This window comes from Diadema setosum, chromosome 12, assembly GCF_964275005.1.
Source record: "Diadema setosum chromosome 12, eeDiaSeto1, whole genome shotgun sequence".
Classification (NCBI taxonomy): Eukaryota; Metazoa; Echinodermata; class Echinoidea; order Diadematoida; family Diadematidae; genus Diadema; species Diadema setosum.
The window spans coordinates 2,515,381-2,535,715 of record NC_092696.1 but is presented as its reverse complement, the minus strand read 5'-3'; the positions used below and the strand labels follow the sequence as shown (position 1 = coordinate 2,535,715).

Genomic DNA, 20,335 nt, shown 5'->3' with positions numbered 1-20,335 from the left:
ATTGTCCAGCGATCGGGAGGTTGCGAAACCGACCATCTTTTTTTTTTCATTGCCATTTTAGTCAAATGCTTGAAATCTTTGCCTGTCGAATGATGGCGCACTCCCATATATTTTTACTCAGCCAATCACCTGTCAGAGCCGTGTTAAGTCAAACACCTGCACAAATAATATTCCAGTTTGAGGGGATGTGTTAAAAATCGAAGATAAACAATATCAGAAACAGAAAGGATTCAAGCTCTTTCCTGGTTGGTCTAAATCAACTTGCTTGAATTCTTTCATCAGATTTGCACAGGGATTTCCTCTACTCTTCAAACACGTCAAAAACATTGTACAGGGGTACGGGCTGTTTCATTCAGAAATTTTAATCAAGGTATCTATTGCACCAACACGTAGACAAATAAAGTCCCTCTAAAGCAAAATCAAAACGTCTGACATCTAGAGATCTTGTGGAGAAATCCTGCGTCATCAACGGCAACAACAAAGTTTGAAGAAAACTCCCGATTTTCTGATTTTTCTTTAAGTATTTCTGTACTGCATGAACGAGCCAGGTCATGTCCATTATAGTTATACCTGTTTCCAGACATGACACCTCCATGTGACTCTGCTATTCACTTTATACTGGTTGATTGTACGTTCCCGAAAAGAAAAACAAAATAACAAAGGTAGGCCTACATTAATGTCCGTTTGCACTGGCGGTCTTACGTCGCGCTTTTACTTCATTGTTTTATAACATCGCGATGTTAAAAGGAAAAATTTTGCATTTTCAGTCATGAAATTGACAACTTTTAGACAAGAAAAGTGCCTTTATATTCATTTTGGTCTGAATATAATTGATTAATTATCTTTATTTGGCAGCCAAATGAGGGGGGTTAAACCCCCGAAACCCACCCCCCCCCCAGATCCGCCACTGCCCCTCCACCACCAACCATGGCGTCATAGATTTAAAGGGATATTTTGGTATTGGTGGAGATGAGAATTTGGCTTTTAACTTTTTTTTTCGAGATACCAGAAAACCACTTATGAAATAGTACAGAGGATACCATTCTACAGGAGGGATTCAAAGTTTATTTTGATGAAAATCGGTTTTGGTATGGCTGAGGCATCCGAAAACAAAAGGTTAAACAAAGCGATCGTATAAAGAAGCTGAGTCCCACATTTTATTAGGATTGCCATTTTTTTGATATCTCAGCCATTTCAAAACCAATTTTCATGAAATAAACGCTGAATTCCTCTTACAATTACATGCTCTTTCATATTTCATAAAAAGTTTCTAATTATTTCGCCGAAAAATGTTAGAAATCTGAAGTTAGGTCTCAATATGAAGCGCCATATAAATGCAATTATTATTATTATTATTATTAACCGAAACTGTACAATCCCTTTAACCTCTCCTTATTCCTGTTTAATTCCACATCACTGCTACTTATTATTTTTACTCTGTCATTCCATGCCTGCAGTACGCAGCTATTTACAATTGACACCGCTTCATCATCATTTAATATCGCTTTTCCATTTAGTTTTATAGACTTTGTGGGAATGTTTAGATTTGACATCTCATTGAGGAGGTTAGAATCTGTCACTGTCAATTACAATGGATCAAGCCGTCTCGTTCAGACTCATTGATAATGTCATGCAGCTGGTTATGAATGCAAGTGGTGCACTGTATAAAATACTCAATAAGGATTATAAATATTGTTTGCCTCCTCTTCTGTATAAGAACTGAAATTCATGATCAAAGTAACATGTGATGGTTAAGCTGTTGTTTGATGAGCATAGCAGGGTATATAGACTTCTTAGTCTGCGTTGGGTTTGCACAAAATAGAGGGGCGGATCAAGGAATTCTGTAAAGGGAGGGGGGCGCTACTAATATTTCTGGTGCCACTTCCGGGTTTCCATTTCATTTTCTTTTTAATTTCTTCTGTTTTTAACGCAAAATAAGGGGGGGGGGGGCGTGCGCCGGTTGCACCCCCCCCCCCCCCCCCCTCTTACAGGGGCCGCGGAACGTTTTTCAGTGTGGGGGCTGCGGGACGCATTTTTTTTAAAGACGGCACAGATTGGGGCATGGCGCGTGTTAAACCTATGGGAAAAACGTTGGGTAAGGGTTTATGGTTAGGGTATAGGGTTAGGGTTAGGGTTAGGGTTGGGGTCAGGGTTAGGGTTAGGGTTAGGGTTTGATGGTTAGGGTTAGGATTAGGATTAGGGTTAGGTTTAGGGATAGGGTCCCCAATCTGTGCCGTCTAAAAAAAAAAAAAAAAACACGCCTGCGGGACGGGGGGGGGGGGGTGTAAAGGTCAAGTCCCCCCCCCCCCCTTTTGTGGGAAATTCGGAAATTGTCATTCCCCAAAGTGTACTGAGTCTATATAGAGGAGGGGACCAATCTATGGGAGGGTGGCATGATACGTCTCCCACATTCGAGGGAGCTTTTTTTTTTTTATTTTTAGAACTGAAATTCAACAATCTGTCGCACATTTCTGTTGGAATATTTGGAAATTGTGTTTGGAATGAGAGCGCTATCTCCACCTTTCCCGGACGAGGGAGCTTTTGCCTTTTTAAAGTTGAAATTGAGATATAAATCTCGTGTTCGCATATTTGATGGAATATTTGGGAAATTATCGAAGAAAAAAATGATCGCGGGAACTGAGAGAGGAAAGGGTTGATTAAAAGGGGATTTTCCCCTTGTACATGAGGGAACTATTGATTTTTGGGAATGTAACAAGTGATATAAAGTCTTGTGCACTCAGCAGAATTATTCAGAATCTTAAGGGGGCGACCGCCCCATTGCCCCCCCTTCCTTTTTGTTTGTTTGTTTGTTTTGTTTTGTTTTTGTTTTTGCTGCGCCGGTGCTTAGACGGGAACTTCATGTAAGGGCGGAATCTTTGGAAATTCAAATTCATGGTTGTTGTGATTTTTCCCCGATTTTTCCCTCTTTTTCTTTCTTTCTTTTTTTTTTTTCACGAACCAAAAGTGTGTGTGAGGAGGGGTGCAGCCCCCAGCCCCTCCCGGTTCCGCGGCCCCTGTCTTGATCCGCCACTGCTATACAACTTCGAGAATTCTTCCAATGTTGTCGCCAATCGTATCTGGGCAATTACCCCCAGAGGGCAATATACCCCCGGCCAAATACTGGTTGTTGATAAGTAAAGATTAGGGTTAGGTTTAGGGTTAGGAGTTTGGGTTAGGGTTAGGGTTAGGTTCAGGATTAGGATTAGGATAAGGGCCAGGGGAAGGGTGCGGGGTAATTGCCCAGGGGGTAATTGCCCTTATATAGACCCGTCGCCAATATCGAATCGCAGTAACGAGATTAAAGGGTGTGTACAGTTCTGGTCGAGGTGAGGATTTAGCTTTTAACGTTTTGCGAGATATTCAGAAACCACTCTATGAGATGTCAAAGAGCATGCAGTTCTTAGGGGTATCAAAGGTTTATTCGATGAAAATCGGTTTTGAAATGGCTGAGATATCCAAAAACAATGTGAAACAAAGAGATCCTAATAAAGTTGTGGCATGTCGCCTTTTATTATTAGCACTTTTTTTTTTGATATCACAGCCATTTGAAAACCAATTTTCATCAAATAAACGTTGAATCCTTCTTAAAATTACATGTTCTTTCATATTTCGTAAGAGGCTTTTCATTATCTCACTTAGGAATGTTCAAAACACGAATCCCCACCTCAACCAGTACTGTAGAGTCCCTTTAAGGAGAATTTGCTCTCTTGACCTCCCACGTGGAGACTTTATTTCATCTTTTTCATGTTTCTTATATATCAGCGTCCTCATGGAGACATTTTGCTAGCATGGTTTGAATAATAAGATTTTCTGTTGACGCATGTTTGTAGGCCTACATATATATCGATTGGTTTGGCACTATTATGCCTGGGCCAAATTTTGGTGTCCCATCTTAATTCCTGTAAACAACAAGAACACGTCGCACGGACGGAAGGACGGACGAACGGACGGACGCCGTGTGAAACCCGATAACATTTTGCCTCTGACGCCCACATGCGGAGGAGGTATACTCATATCTGAATTGGGTTAATTACAATGTAATCACATTTTGATTACCACCGGTTCGTCACTCATTCGAAGGTTCACTTATCCGAAAATTAAAATGAAATAAGCTTCATTATTAAGAAGATTTGCAAACCAAAATTAAATATTTTTTTTTATTCCGAAGGTTTGTTATTTCAAAGGTTCGTCAATCCAAGGTTAATTCGTTATACCGAAGATTTGTTAATCCAAAAATGACAACGGTTTGTTCATTTTCCATCTGCGAAGATGGCTGAGTAGCCCATATTCAGCTATGTTAAGCTGGTCTTCCATGGGGTCCAGTTGGATGTGAGGTGGGACCACTCTTCACCGGGTTAAACACCCTGCTCTTTGCGATGAATGAATGAAGCGGGTTCTTTTACGTGCATGAGTTGTTACTCTCTCATACACGGGACCTCCATTTTATGTCCTATCCGAGGGACAGAGTGTTTTGCCTCTTGCTAGAGGGGACGGTATGCTTACACACAACATTGCTCAGTCCAGACTCGGGTTCGAACCCGGGCCGCGTGATCGTGAGACAGACGCGCTACCGACTGAGCCAACTCACCGCCCATATGTTATTTGAGTATAATGAGCATCTAGGGCCCGTTTCATAAAACTTGTCATCAGTGACAAGTTGTCATAGATGTGACAAGCTACAGAAATCCTTCCATCTGATTGACTGAGAGCAAATTTGTCATAGAAATGAGGCAGTTGTTACTGATGACAAGTTTTATGAAACGGGCCCATGATTAACAGACCTTTAGGCCTATCTTATTTTTGGATTAACGAATCTTCGGAATATTACACCATTGTGTTCAGGTTAGCGAATCGTATTTCATTTTCGGATTAAGGAACATCCATGAATAACGAATTTGTGTGTTTCGAAATAACGAGCCTTCGGAATAACAAACATTCTGACTAGTAACCATTATATAGCTGAGCACTAAAAGACTATTCCGCTGAAAATCGTTGACTAGCATGATCGTATTAGAAACAGTGGTTATTTATGCTCATGTCAATGAGGAATTTGTCATCTATATAATCAGCACATCACACAGCACTGCTGTTCATTTTCAAAGTTCATACAACAGAAGTTACTTAGTACGATTTTTCGTTGGATGCATGATCATTCCCAACCGATGAAAAGTTGTATTATTTTCAGTGTTTTCTTTTTTTCTCGACGTGACGCATTTCACTCTCACAATCGTCAAGCTTCAAAAAGCAGGGGTATACATTCAGTTGTACAAGAATTATTTTCAGAAACAAGTCAGGGAATGTGCACTTTTCATGAAAATGAACAATAAAAAAAGTTTCTGGATTCCCTCATATCATATCTTTGAAGACTTGTCGTCGTAGATGGGGGTAGTGCCGGGAAATAGGGGTCAGTGCGATAATGAAACTGGCTCACTCACCGTCAACACTCCCTACGTTCGCACTGCGGTCGCAAAGAGCAGCGCCATCAACGTTTATTTGCTATACACCTGTCTGAGCCCTTTTTCACTGCGCGCCAGTAGAAAAGTGACGGTATAAAAAAACAAAAAGCAAAAAGCAAGCAAGCAAACAAACAAACAAACAAACCCCCACATAATTTTATACACCAGAGTTGAGACTGTTTCATAGCTGGAGAAATAAGGAAGGCATTGACAAAAATAAGTCATTTGTGCTCAGTGATGCTATGTATTTTGCTGCATAAAGTTGTGTTGTATCTAATTAACAGATAATGTGAATTGTAACATTAGCCTTTTCCCTCCAACAAAGAAGGAAAATGTATGCATGTGTACACATACATACATAAACTTTTCTTTTCCAATATTCTTTTTATTTCAATTCCACTACTATACATACATTCCATTAATGTATGAACACAAACATAATGCACACACATACATACATATGGGGAAGTTAAAGGACAAGTGCACCTTCATAAACATAAGGATTGAGAGAATGCAGCAATATTAGTAGAACACATCAGTGAAAGTTTGAGGAAAATTGGACAATCGATGCAAAAGTTATGAATTTTTAAAATTTTTGTGTTGGAACCGCTGGATGAGGAGACTACTAAGGCTCGTGATGTCATATGAGTACAACAGTATAAAGAAAATGTTAAGAAAATTCAACATATTTTCACTTTTTTCGCATAATAAAAAAGCACTTGACTTGCCTCTTTCTAAAGGCAATGGGAATAATATTACCCATAACATATGTCAGTAACAAGTCAAGGGAATGTGTACTTTTTTCAAAAAATGAAATTTTTTGAAATTCTCTTTATATTTTCCTTATGCTGTTGTACGCATGTGACATCATACACTGCGGTAGTCTTCTCATCCAGCGATGACTCCACAAAAACTTTAAAAATTCATAACTTTTGAACGAATTGTCCGATTTTCCTCAAACTTTCAATGATGTGTTCTACTAATATTGCTACATTCTCTCAATCCTTATGTTAATGAAGGTGAACTTGTCCTTTAATTGATAAGATTCAGTCAGTTGTAACTCTGTGAAACCACCAATATCTTTCTTTGTTCAAGAAAACAACTTTCAGCTGTAATTACTGTACACTGTAGTCATTTTTGTCTTCAACAATACATCTGTAAAGGAAGCACACAGCAACAACAACAAATTTGCCTCTTTTTTTTAAATGCAAACTTTTGCTAAATTCTTCCTAAAAATTGTAGTGTAGTAACCTCCTGGTGGGCAACAGACAGAATATTTCAGCAAGCTCTGAAGAAAGGGGTAGGGGTTGTGGGGGGGGGGGGGGGAGGGCACTTAAAAAAAAAAGAACAAAACCTTCAAAGATCACAACACCCATGAATTTCCAAAGGTTCCATCTAAGGGTAAGGAGTCCAATGCGCTGACCCTTGACCATTAACTCTGCAGTACCCCTTCCCCCCTCCTCCCCACTCAAAAAAAAAAAAAAAATCAACGAAAACAAAATGTTCCACAGCTCCTGCACCTCTAAAAAATACACAAAGGAAAGGATGAAAACATTTTTGATATCCATTTTTTGTGTTTATTGCAATCTTCTTCCTGGGCATATGATAGAAGAAATGAACTTATGTGACAGGAAACATTCACAAACTCATCTGACAAACTCATCACTTTCTCCTGTATACATGTACATTGTATCTCCATTATTCGAGCATCAATTGATTTGAATGTTTAATGTATTCATTGATTTGAATGACTCATGTACTCAACACTTTCAATAAACCCAGAAACCTGTCAGAATCTTGGACATTTAGAAAATAAATTTTTAGCAAATCTGAAAATCCACCATCTTATTACATAGGTCTTATATGTGCTGGCTTTCTTGTACCACATGCAAACTTCAAGCAAATTTGACAGGAAAAAATTAAGAGTTGCTTGAGAACTTACACATTATTTGGACTACTCCATGTTGTTTGTTGTTTGTTTTGTTTTTCAAGAAAGGTTTAAATGCCACAAGTACAACTGGTTCATTGGTACAGCACGCTCCTGTTCTAACAAATATAGTTTTAACGAAATTTCAGCTACAACAAAATAAAAATTCAGGCTGTAACATCATCCTTCCTATGTTGTTTCATTGTTTGTATATTCGGTTATAACGAGATTTTGATATAACAAAAGGAAACTGCCGGTCCTGAGGACTTCGTTATAAGGGGAGTCCACTGTATCCGTCATTTAAATTCCACAGTGGGTATATGCACACACAACAATGGACATCAAGTTTGATGTCTCATAACCTTATATTACCAGGCTTCTCCTTGGGGATCATTGTACATGTATTATTCATGGCAGCTAACTGTCAAAGAATAATTTTGAAGGATTAATTATATCTTGAAGTATTACAGTTTGCAATCAATTGCTATAAAGCACCTTGCACTCGTATTATACATGTACTTACTTCAATCACATACGACACAAAATGTCAAAATAATACTAATAGCTGCTAATTTGCTTTTAGAGACAGTCTTGACTTATCCACAGTAGACATAATTTTCAATGTACATATATTTCAGATTTCCACAGTATCTCCCTCATAACAAGGCAAAGAATATAAAAAAAAAACACATTGCATTCTATTCCACAAAAAGGTATCAATTACATCAAGTTGTAGCTAATGAACAATAATCAGTTCAGATATAAGACTTAACACTTCAGACCACCATCCTGAAATTATGATATGGAACATTGTATGATTGTAAAGTAAAATCACTTCTGACTCCAGTTGCATAACTGTTTGGAGCTAAAAATGACTTTCATTCAAATCCATGAGCTGTGACTCAGTCCAAAATTCCCACTAGCTGATTACAGCAGCATCAGATCAAGACAAACGTTTCAATTCACAAAACGCTCAGGGTCAGTGCTGGTACACTACTTGTATATATGGAAGTCCATCAATCCCAAGTAAAGTAAAGTCACTTGAAGAATGTGTCACGGCACAAACAGGCATAACACAAATGTCTGTCATGGAAAAACCAAAATAATTTGCTGGAAAGTTTGCTAGAAGGTGCCCCATTGGCTCACAGAAAGTTTTAGACAAAAACAGTACAGTGGACTCCCGTTATAACGAAGTCCTCGGGACCGGCAGTTTTCTTTCGTTATATCGGGATTTCGTTATAACCGAACAAATAAACAATAGAAATACATAGAGTGGACGACATTGCAGCCCAAATTTTTACTTCGTTATAACCGGAATTTCATTGTAACCGTGTTCGTTATAACGGGAGTGCACTGTATGTCTAAATTACTATATATATATATTTTTTTTTTATATTCTGAGCAAACATGACATGATGATAATTGACATAATATCACACACAGCTGGAAAATACTGTATACAGTCTGATGTACATTGTAATATTTGAAAGAACTGAGGGATAGCTGTAAAATGAAATGTTCTCCAGTTTTTCCATCAGCATACTGTACGAGCTGAAATTTTCGCGTACAGATATTTTTGCGAATTGCTACTTGGAGGACATTTTCGCGTGTTGTTAATTTTGCGGTTGCGAGGGACTAACTGAACTTACTTATTCGCGCGTTATTTTCTCAGTGCAAAGGCGATTCGCAAAATTCGCGGAAATAAAACCACTGCGAAAATTTCAGCTCATACAGTATCAGTACACTTGTGTGCTACATTGGATTCAAACCTAGGAGACTGACACCAACAGCCATAAAACAGTGCTATACGTTTGTAGGGCATACTGCATTGATGCAAATGCCATATTACTTCTATGACCACAAAATGTTTGTAAAATTAGCCAAGCAATTCTGATCTAATGCATTGAATGCATCTGAAAGTCATAAATCCCCACTCACATTCACCTTAGATAAAATAACTGGCCAGAATCAACAAACAGTTGAAAAACTGTATGCTTTCATTGGATGGTTTGTTTTTATAGAGCAATCCATTCTTTTTTTGTGTGTGCAGAAAGCACCTTATAACTAACAGAATTTACACACATAACAGCCTACAGACTAACATGCACACACACACACACACAAACACACATACATGTAGCTCCTAATACTGTTTTGTTTTGTTGTCATGTGAGGGCCAATCGACCAATCAGATAGAGCTACATTCTTTTTAGGTGTTGTATAATGATGATTAGTATTTGCTTCCAGAAGTTGTCTATTGTGCAATTGAGACCCACTAAGGCAGAGTATCGTGTGGTCAAATAAAAATTTCATTACAAAACAGTCAAGATTCAAAGGGTAACCATCACCTTATTCAATGTTGGCTACTCTCACGACAGCAATATCAAAAAGTACAGCCAGCATATTTGCCAGATAGCAAATACATGTAGAGCACAGCACAAATTTAAATTTCTCAATAAGTTTGTGAACATCAATTCATACCCTGTTTCTTCAAGGCAGGTAGAGAAAAGATCTTTTACATTCCCTTTGAGTGAGAATTCACTTCATTACATTAATTGTTCTATCATAGACTGTTTTTATCTCAAAAGAGCAAGCCACCTTTTGAACATTCTTTGAAATTAACAACAACAAAAAAAGGGAAATGAAATAAATCATACAGTAGCTGCATTATACATTTTAAATCCTGCTACATATGCAGCTGATAGAGAAAAATTGAGCCATTTCTTGAATTTCCCTCGATGTTAAGTCTTTTATGCATTTCATTGCTGTTTTAGACTGAATGCATACTCCATAATGGCACTAAATGAATTTTGTAGTGTACTTCAATGCAAATCATCATATCAGCCTGTTTTTCTTTGAAATCCCAAATGAATTATTAAATTCATGGTTGTATTATGTACTGGTCATGCTGGTTATGTAAGAGCGCCATGAGCATCATTCTTGATGGACTTCAGCGCATTATAAGAGGTCACTTTATTATTATTATTATTATTATTATTATTATTATTATTATTATTATTATTATTATTTTTATTATTATTACTATTATCATTATTATTATTATTATTCATTATTATTATTATTATTATTATTATTATTATTATTATTATTATTATTATTATTATTATTATTATTATTAAATGAAATAATGAAGGCCACTATCTTCATGCCCTAATCCACAAGTGCAAGGTTTGGTACAAATGCATATGCTTTTTTACAGTATTTACCAGAGCTACAGTAAAGACATTCAGAGATTCCTGCTGACAGTAAAGGTGGGAAATATGTGAAGTCATCAGCTAGGGCTGGAGTTAGGATTGTTTCATCTACCGTAATAATCTGCTTTGACAAAGCAACTGATCGCCATACCTGGAAATCTCATTCTGCGCATATCACCTGAAAACATGCAATGTTGTCATTCCTTACACATTTGTCTGGTTATATTTCTGTACGAGGAAAGACGAAAAACTAGTCAGCTTCTCATTCTAACTTTCTTAACTTTAAAGAAAAAAATAAAGATAATCAGGCAGTGTGGGCTTTCTGTGTAAGGCAAGCAATGGATCAATAGTCAACTGACAGGATTTGATACAGGACAATACACTACCAGCGCTCCTGCCATTTTTTTTTGCACCCCCCCCCCATTTTATCCGATTGGTTGTCACCAACAGACTGCAGTTCAGACAAGTACCGTACTTTACGGAAACAGCATAAGTTCTGAATAATAAAGGAAGTATTTTTCCTCACTAAAAGGAAAATATTATGATTATTATTTTTCTATGGGGGCATGTTGTTACAAATTAGTGTTCCACATATTCATTCTGAGTTTTGCCATCTCCTATTACACTGGCTATCAGCATATTTCTAGTTTTGTTAACTGAAGACTGGTTCATAAAAATACATACTTGTACATAGAATTATATTCACTAAAATGTTAAGATGCAGGTGTTCCACTGGATATGTTTTGTTTGCCACAAACTTTGACTGCAGTATCATTGCAGGAAACACCAGAGGCAACATTCACTATCTCCAACAGACCCACTGCATTGTGGGATACCTTGATGAATTAGGAAGACTTCCTGGGGCCAACAGTGGGTGCAATTATACCAACATCCTGAGAAACAAGAAACATTTGGCACGAAACATTTGTGTTTTGGAGCCGACAACCCTTTTCCTGGCATGAAACTTTCACAGATTGCCGACCATGATGGTGTGGAGCATTGCACTGGCATTCTATGCAATGTAGAGACAAACACTTTCTTGAGCATTATACTTTTGCCAATTGTGGCTCTCCACGATTGTTTCATGTACACAAAACTTTGTGGTTTTACAGTAACTGCCTTTGAGAATGATCCACATGAAATGAGTGTGTTGGTGTTTTGCTGCTACACCACACTAATTGCAAGATCTTACACACACTAATAAAATGAGATCAGAATTCACATCTCACCTCTGTGCGACTACGCCAACCTCTCAAACAAACGGTGAACCATAACAGAAATATGGTAAGAAATTACTTCCACCTCATATCAACCGTGTTGGTATTTCCTTGAATGTTTGTGTCCTGCAAAATTTTGTGAAATTCAAGACCAAGTCCTTCCAAGTATGAAGCCAGCTATGACTCGAAATCCTTCTCTCTGGGTTGGCTTCCATCAGTGCTGGGATGAAATCCACTGAGAGTTCCTTCCTACTTTTAGAGTATGGTCATTGGTCATAATATCTCTTTTTCAACGCCCTGTATTTCCTCAGCATGTAGAGGGCCTCCAATTCTTTCATCACATACTCTCCCTTTGCTATCAGCTCCTTGATCTTCTCAGGATCCGTGACGTCTTTGTTCTTCATGAAGGCAGCGTGGCATCTGGTACGGAAGTAGTCCGCACCCTTTGGATACTCTCTGCCCAGAAAGATTAGCTGTAAGGTGTATCAACATTCAGGACAGCTAATTCAATCATGGTCTCATGCACCCAGGGTAGTCTCTGTACTATTATTAGTACTGCTCTTTCAGAGGTCCCCAGTATCGATAATATTACCCAAGCAAGGGCAAGTACTGATTTCTACACCTGCCTGAAAAGGGGAAAGTTGGGTGAATATTCTATTCGAGGACACACAAAATGAGTATTCATTTTAAAGGGATGGTATAGGTTTTTGTTGAGATGGGAAATTTCCATTTTTTTTTTTTTTTTTGAGGTAAGCAAAAACCACTGATGAAATATCAAAGAGTATACAATTCTAAGAGGAATTCGAAGTTTATTTTATATAAATCGTTTTTTTAAATGGCTGAGTTATCAAAAAACAGAGTAAAACATATTGATCATATTTGAAAGGTGGACCCTATCTTTTTATTAGAACCTCTTTGTGTTTGATTTCTCGGCCATTTCAAAACCAATTTTCATCAAATAAACTTTGAATTCTTCTTAAAATTGTATGCTCTTTAATATGTCATAAGTGGGTTTTTTTTTTTTATTATCTCACAAAATATACTGGACAGCAAAAGAAAGTACCCACTTCTGTACAAGGCTGCACACAAAATTCACCACCTAGAAATAGACAATTTTTGTACACAGGTATGCTGCAATATCCAATAGTAATCACATATCCAATAGCAAGTGATTATCTTTATTACAAAGAAGCAAATGGCATGCATAGCATCTTGGTCACTGAATCAAAAGTAACAGAATGAGTAACAGAATGAGCCTAACAAGCCTTACAAGACGTGGCATAACTTTCTAATGGAAGCTTGCTTAGACCAGAGTAAAGTAATGTCCAGTCTAAAGAGCTTTAACTGATTTTATTCTGAGAATTAGCATAATCAGGAAGTGTAGCATCCCTAAATACAGAATACACTCATTAACATCATTTTGACAAAACAGATGTTCATTTGACATATTGGTTGTTTAAAAAAGTTATCCATTCAGTGGCCATTTTTGCATGGTGGAAAGTGCTGTTGTGTGGGACTTTTGATTCATTGACCAAGATGCTGTGCATGTCATTTTTTTTTCTTTGTAATAAAGATAATCACTTGCATTGGGTATGTGATTACAAATGGATATTGCAGCATACCTGTGTACCAAAATTGTTTATTTCTAGGTGGTGAATTTTTATATGCGGACTTTGACAGAAGTGGGTACTTTCTTTTGCTGTCCAGTGTAGTTGGATTTGCTTGAAGCCCCATCCCTTCCAAAACTATACCATCCTTTTAACTGGGAGAAGCTCCAATCCTAAATTCCAGGACCTTTAATATTCACTCAACCCCACTGCTTCCTTACACACAGGATAGATTTCATACAAGCTTCTTATAGATATGAAGAAAAAAAAATGAAATAGACTACCTGCTGGCATGAAATCAGTGATACTGGGGAAGCAGATATTAGCATACAGCTGTATTTTGTTTGAGTGAAATAATATGCATACCTAGCAGGGGTCGCACTTAACTTTTTTTTTTAAACTAGCCAGGCGGACTACTTAGAATCAATTTTGACACTGAAGCAATATTTTGGCTAGCCAGACGGACTAGTAACTTCAGAATTTTTCGATTTTTAGCTAGTCCGACGTGATTTTGGGTGGCCAATGGCCAGCGGACCATCACCAATTTCGAACCCTGCATAGGGTGGTATTCTGAAATCCTTCCTCTAGAGGAAGTATTTTTTCCTAAGTGGTATTCTGAAACTTTTCCTAAGTTTCTTCAGGACTATAAGTGTCTTCTTAACTTTTTTCCTTAACTTAGGAAGAAACTTATGAAGATATGCTAATGAGGATGAGATATGCAAATTTCTGACTTAGGAAGAAGTTGGTATTCCAGAATGCACAAACCCAGGAAAGATATTTAAGAAAGCCCCACCCCTGTTCTAATTATGTTGTGAAGATTAATAGCAAACTGCAAACGTTGTGATAGGCGCATGTCATTCACTGCACACATGTACTTTGGCGCGAAATGGGCATGAGAAAGGGGACATGCCGCGCACACGTGTATTTAACCCTACGTCAAGAAATGAAATGCGATTTTCATTGGTTGGTTCCTTATGATACGGCATTTTGTATTGGCTTAAGAAAGGGTGTGGGCAGGGATAAGGATGGCCCAATTTGCATATTAAGAAGCTCCTAGGAAGAAATTTCAGAATACCAATTGTGTCTTTCCTAGGCACTTTCTAAATTTCTGACTTAGGAATAAACTCAGGAAGAAACTTAGAAACATTTTCAGAATACCACCCCTACAGTACCACAATACTTTCAATGTCAGTGTAGCACTCATGTCCTGGAATCAACTCTACAATGAAAATAGATGTGGCCTTGACATCATGGTCTCCATTCACTATCTTGGTTGGATTCAAGAAGAAAAGAGGTCTCTGGGTGAAATAAAACTTGAGAACTTCTTGTGTCAAATAAACAAAAATAAACAACAGCAACAAAACCTTATCACGAGTTTCACAGAATTACTAATTTGCCCTGGGAGTGCTATATTTAATAGCATGGTTGGTTCATAAAGTGACTGAGAAGTGGCTTATCAAAAAAATATTATAATTTGTTATGACTTTCGCGTCTCTACAGAAACTTACATTCTTGTATAGTGTTCTGACAGCATATCGAAGTTCTCTTGACATTGTGGAGCTGCAGTGAAGTATTCAGCAATTGCTGTCTGATGACGATTCTTGTATGACACCTGTAAAGAAATCAAAGTAAGATGCACACATGGATCATTCATGATTTTCAAAAGTTTTCCGTTTGTTTTGTTTTGACTTTAAAATTCAATATATTATGAATAACAACACGAGAAAATAGATTGAGGGGAGTCTTAATTACATTCCTTCACAATTGCTTCTGCAGGCAGGGGGTGTTTCACAAAGACATTACAGGGATCGTCGGTTCTTATCATTTTTTGGCGAGATGGTGAAAAACCTCTTATGAAATATGAAAGAGCACGTAATTGCAAGAGGAATTCAATGTTTATTTGATGAAAATTGGTTTTCAATTGGCCCGAGATATCCAAAATAGAGCGATGCTAATAAAGTGTGGGACCCACATTTATTACGATCATTTTGATTTACTTTGTTTTTGGATGTTTCAGCTATTCCAAACCCCATTTTTTGAATTTTATCAAATAAACTTTGATCCTCTTAAAATGCTCTGTACATGCTCTGTACTATTTCATAAGTGTTTTCTTGGTATCTTGCAAAAAAACTATCATCTCCACTAATACTGTACCATCCCTTTAAGTCTAAACTTAAATTAAAGTTAAGATCAAAATTATGGTATGCTGTTCAGTGTTGGTTTCTCTTTTAACTGGTTTTATCTGATGTTTTCAGAATCCACTTCAAAATGTTAGCAAGTTTACAGAAAAAATCCTAGGCTTTGTCCCTTTTAGAAATTAGACCTAATAGTCTTATTAGACCTCTCTACTTCAATTGAGCTTCATTTTGATTTTGTTAATTAATGCTTGTTTTTTGGTATGAAGCATGAAAAAGTATCGAAACTTTCTAGGAAAAGATAACCATATTTTCGAAACAAATCAGCGCCTATTTACTACGTCGTGTCCCATATGATCCCAACCAGTATCACACTGACAGCAATGCTAATCAACTGGATACAGATACTGAGTGATACTGTACATTGCCAATACATACAGTCATTCACTCATAGGGCCTACTTCTTGATTTACTTGCCTTGTAGGACCTACACAGTTCGCGTACCACCCACCTACCTTCGCTATACCGCTACGGACCTTACGGTCGCGTAGCCCAGAACTCCGGGCTAGCAAGTCGTGGCTACCCGATAGGATGACAACATTATAAATTCTAGACACAATACAAAACAGCATTCTTTTTGGTCATTTTCCCAACTGAATTCTAGTGAAATTACATTAAAAAATAATCACATACCTCTTCGTTTAATCCCTTCGTCCTCAAGCATCGATACAAGGTTCCGCCGGCATGTATATAGGGCAAAAGATTGTCGACCACAGCTGATCATTCATATGATAAGTTTTCAATTCACACACATGAAAATGAACACATGAACCTAGCAGCTAGCAAGTACGTACATATTGTACGTACGTACGTACATGCAGTAACAGGCGTATATACCACACGGCACGGTGACATATTAATGGACGACCTCGCTCGCCATACGTACGTACCATCTCTATTGCCGGTAGAGCGCCCTCTCTCGGCGAAGTTCTATCGACAGACAGCTACACATCGGTCAGGAATAATAATTATATTGTCCCTGTTTCGGATCTTATTTTGTCCTGTTTATTTCTACCAAATTATCAGAATCATTAAATTACGATTGAACCAGGTCATTCAAAATCAATTTTCTTGTTTTCGTTTGTATGCCAAAGCAAGCTTGGCCCCAAACGTGATTATCAACTGTCCATGCATTCAAAGATATTAAACATGAATAATGTAATAATTTTCAGAATTGTGCCGCTTGATTACAAAGGGCTTTTTTTATATACACTTGCAAATTTTTGCTTATAGTCCCGTACCAACGGTGGGGCTAAGGGGGGGGGGGGGCTTAGCCCCACCGTTGGTATCGGACTTTCCTTGCGGCCCACTTTCTGTTTACACTTGTTTTTGCCAAAGTGGGTTAGCCCCACCGATAATCCCGTACCATCTGGCCCTGCAAAAAAAGCAGGGTTAGCACCGCAATTGCGGTGCCAAGCAAGCGAGTGTAAACAGAACGAAAAAATAATCCGGGGCTAAGCGACGGAGACGAAGTCCGACCCCCCCACTGACCAATCAGAGACGAGGTAATCAAGTGCTGCCGGTGCGTACGTGTACTTGTACAGTGCACAGCGTAATCATGAATATTCATGTGGTTTGGAAAGTACGGGACTAAGAAATACAAAAAAGTTAGTGTGAAAAGGTCAGTTTTCTCCTTAGCCCAAGACAAGAGCTTAGTACGGGATTTATTGGCGAGTGTAAAAAGCTGAAGAAATTGGTACGGGACTAACGATAGTCCTGGGTCAGAGAAAGTACGGGACACAAGTGTAAAAAGGGCTATACTTTCACGAAGAAAACTACGCACTACCCGAATACTAGTACTTCAGTCCCTACACTGGCTTCCTGTATGAGAAAAGTGTATTAACTTCAACATTCTTTTTCTTGTCTACTGTACATTGCACAAAAGTGCCCATGTCTACTTTCAAAATACCCATCATCTTCACCAACCACCACGAAATCTCAGCCGCGTTCATCGAACTCGCAAAAATTACAGGTACCTCGAATCTTGACCGCGGATACTGCGTCTGGCTTCACGGATCCCCTCATATCAACGGCGTAAATCCGTACTGACGAGTGGGGGGGGGGGGGGGGTGTAGAGAGAAGTTTGGTTCCCCCCCCCCCACACACACACACACTTTACAGGGATCGAATGTCCCACCTCTCTTGCATGAAATATAAAGTGGGAGGGAAGTGGCAGCAAAAATATGAAGACTTTTTGTTCTTGCTCTTGTTTGTTTGTTTGTTTGTTTGTTTGTTTTTCCTTGTCAGCCGACTTTCGGCGGGAAATCAGACCTTAAAAGTATGAAGACTTTTTTGTTGTTGTTTCTCTTCTATTTTGATTTTCTTTCTTCTTGACTGACAGGCGATTTTGACCCCCCCCCCCCTTTCAAAAACGTATCGCAGCCCTGAATAATGCTCAAATAAATTCAATGGTAATATGGATCTCCATTTGTTTGTAATAACGTAGTAGATATATTTTCCTGTTAGCTATTGTATTTTTCAATTTTCTTGATTTAAGTCAATAAAGCACTCTTCCCAAGGGCATCGTTCCGTTTTAACCCGATGATGGTGGATGGGGGAGGGATTTGAAGTTGGAATATCTGTGCGCCAACAGGGAGCGGAGCAACTGAGCGGGGGAGGGTGTGGGAGGGGAGTATCCCCCTCCCACACGAGGAAGATGGTGCCAACTTTTGGGGAAATTTGTATTTTTTTTGGGGGGGGGGGGGGGGGGGTGTCCACCCCCTCCCACGGTGAGAACTTTTTGCATTTTGATGTTGTACATGGTGCAATTTGAAACATGCAGTTGCGCGTTTTGTCGACTTGAAACAGTCCCACTTATTTAAGGTAGCAATATACATTGTATTTTGATGTCGATTATTATCAAACAGTTTGGCTGTATGGTATCATTTAAATAAACGTCTTGTATTAATTCTTCCGCTGAATATCATGAACGTGACCGAACCCGAGCGAGCGGAGCGAGCGAGGAGGGGGAAGGGGAGGCGGTGTGTTCCCCCTCCCACGTGAGAACTTTTTGCATTTTGATGTTGTGTATGCATGGTGCAATTTGATGCATGTTTTTGCGTGTTTTGTCGATTTGAAACAGTCCCACTTGTTTGAGGTAGCAATATATTTTGATGTCGATTATTATAAAACAATTAGGCTATAAAAATGGTATCATTTAAATAAACGTCTTGTATTTATGATTCTTACACTGAATTTCATGAACGCGACCGAACCCGAGCGAAACGAAACTTTTGCAAATTGCACCATCTACAACATTTTGATGTTGTACATGGTGCAATTTGATGCATTTTGTTTTTGTTTTTTTTGCGCGTTTTGCCGACTTGAAGCAGTAATATCCATACACTTGTTTAAGGTAGCAATATATTTTGATGTCAATTATTCTATAAAACAATAAGGCTATAAAATGGTATCATTTAGATAAACTTCTTGTATTTCTTACACTTAATATCATGAATGCGACCGAACCCGAGCGAGTGGAGCGAGCGGGGGGGGGGGGGGGGGGGGGGGGGGGAGGGGGAGAGTGTGGGAGGGGATGTTCCCCCTCCCACGGTGAGAACTTTTTGCATTTTGATGTTATACAACATGGTGCAATTTGATGCACGTTTTTCTGTGCGTGTTTTATCGACTTGAAACAGTCCCACTTTTTTAAGGTACTAGAATATTTTGATGTAGATTATTATTGAACAATTTGCCTTAAATGGTATCAACTTCTTGAATTATAGTAATTCTTCCACTGAATGTCATGAAGGCGACCGAGCCCGAGCGAGCGGAGTGAGGGGGTGTCCCCCCTTCCACGGTGAGAACACGTACGTTACTTTTTGCATTGATGATGTTTTACTATACGTGGAGCAATTTGATGCATGTTTTTGCGCGTTTTGTCGACTTGAAACATGTAGTCCCATTTGTTTAAGGTTATAGCATTATATTTTGATGTCGATTATTATTTAACAATTTGGCTATAAAATAGTATCATTTGAATAAACTTCAACACTGAACATCATGAACGCGACCGAACCCGAGCGAGCGGAGCGAGCGAGGGAGTGGGGGAGTGGGGGGGGGGGGGGGGGTGGGTGGGAGGGGGTGTTCCCCCTCCTGCGATGAGAACTTTTTGCATTTTGATGTTGTAAATGATGCAATTTGATGCATGTTTTGCGTGTTTTATCGACTTGAAACAGCCCCACTTGTTTAAGGTAGCAGAATATTTTGATGTAGATTATTATTGAACGATTTGCCTTAAATGGTATCATTTTTAAATAAACTTCTTACACAAGTTCATTCTTCGTTTGAACAAGAATTCAATAATTGCTATGTCGGGTAAGCTTATGCATTATGCTGCTTTGAAAACGAGTGAAGTGCCTAATCAAGAAAGGTCAACGTGTACATTTTGTACATGAACTATTTTATACGAACTGGCTTACTTGATTCAGCCACCTCCCTGCTTGATTACTCGCAGTGTATAGATCTTTAATTGTGATACACTTCACATTCAGAAAGTACTTAGTACGATGTTATTTAGCACTAGAGGGCAGTATAATGTACGAAGAGTGTTTACGATTTGCCCTCCGCCCGTGCGTACGTCGTCCTTCCCAGGGTCAGATATGAGCAGCTTTAATAGCTACAGCTTGCTACGCTTCGTGCGCGTCCGTTCGAATGAAAAAGACACATGTACGCAAAATGGATACCGACTGTGTATCCTCTATGGGGATCTTACGTTG

At 38.6% G+C, this 20,335-nt stretch overlaps 1 protein-coding gene across 1 annotated transcript; it reads right to left on the bottom strand.

The window, feature by feature from the left end:
• Positions 1-10,627: 10,627 nt before the first annotated feature.
• Positions 10,628-16,365, bottom strand: LOC140236012 (electron transfer flavoprotein regulatory factor 1-like). Its single transcript, XM_072315993.1, has 3 exons — positions 16,251-16,365; positions 14,931-15,034; positions 10,628-12,288 (listed from the first exon to the last, which is right to left on the bottom strand). Exons 2-3 carry the CDS (start codon positions 14,973-14,975, stop codon positions 12,082-12,084), a joined length of 252 nt encoding a protein of 83 aa, XP_072172094.1. The 5' UTR covers positions 14,976-15,034; positions 16,251-16,365; the 3' UTR covers positions 10,628-12,081.
• Between the last annotated feature and the right edge of the window lie 3,970 nt (positions 16,366-20,335).

What these genes read in the sequence shown, in the direction of transcription:
- LOC140236012 (XM_072315993.1), bottom strand. Translation starts at nt 14,975, where the DNA reads ATGTCAAGAGAACTTCGATATGCTGTCAGAACACTATACAAGAAT. An exon ending in TCAGAACACTATACAAGAAT is followed by an intron (nt 12,289 to 14,930) that starts GTAAGTTTCTGT and finishes TACACCTTACAG; the next exon opens with CTAATCTTTCTGGGCAGAGA.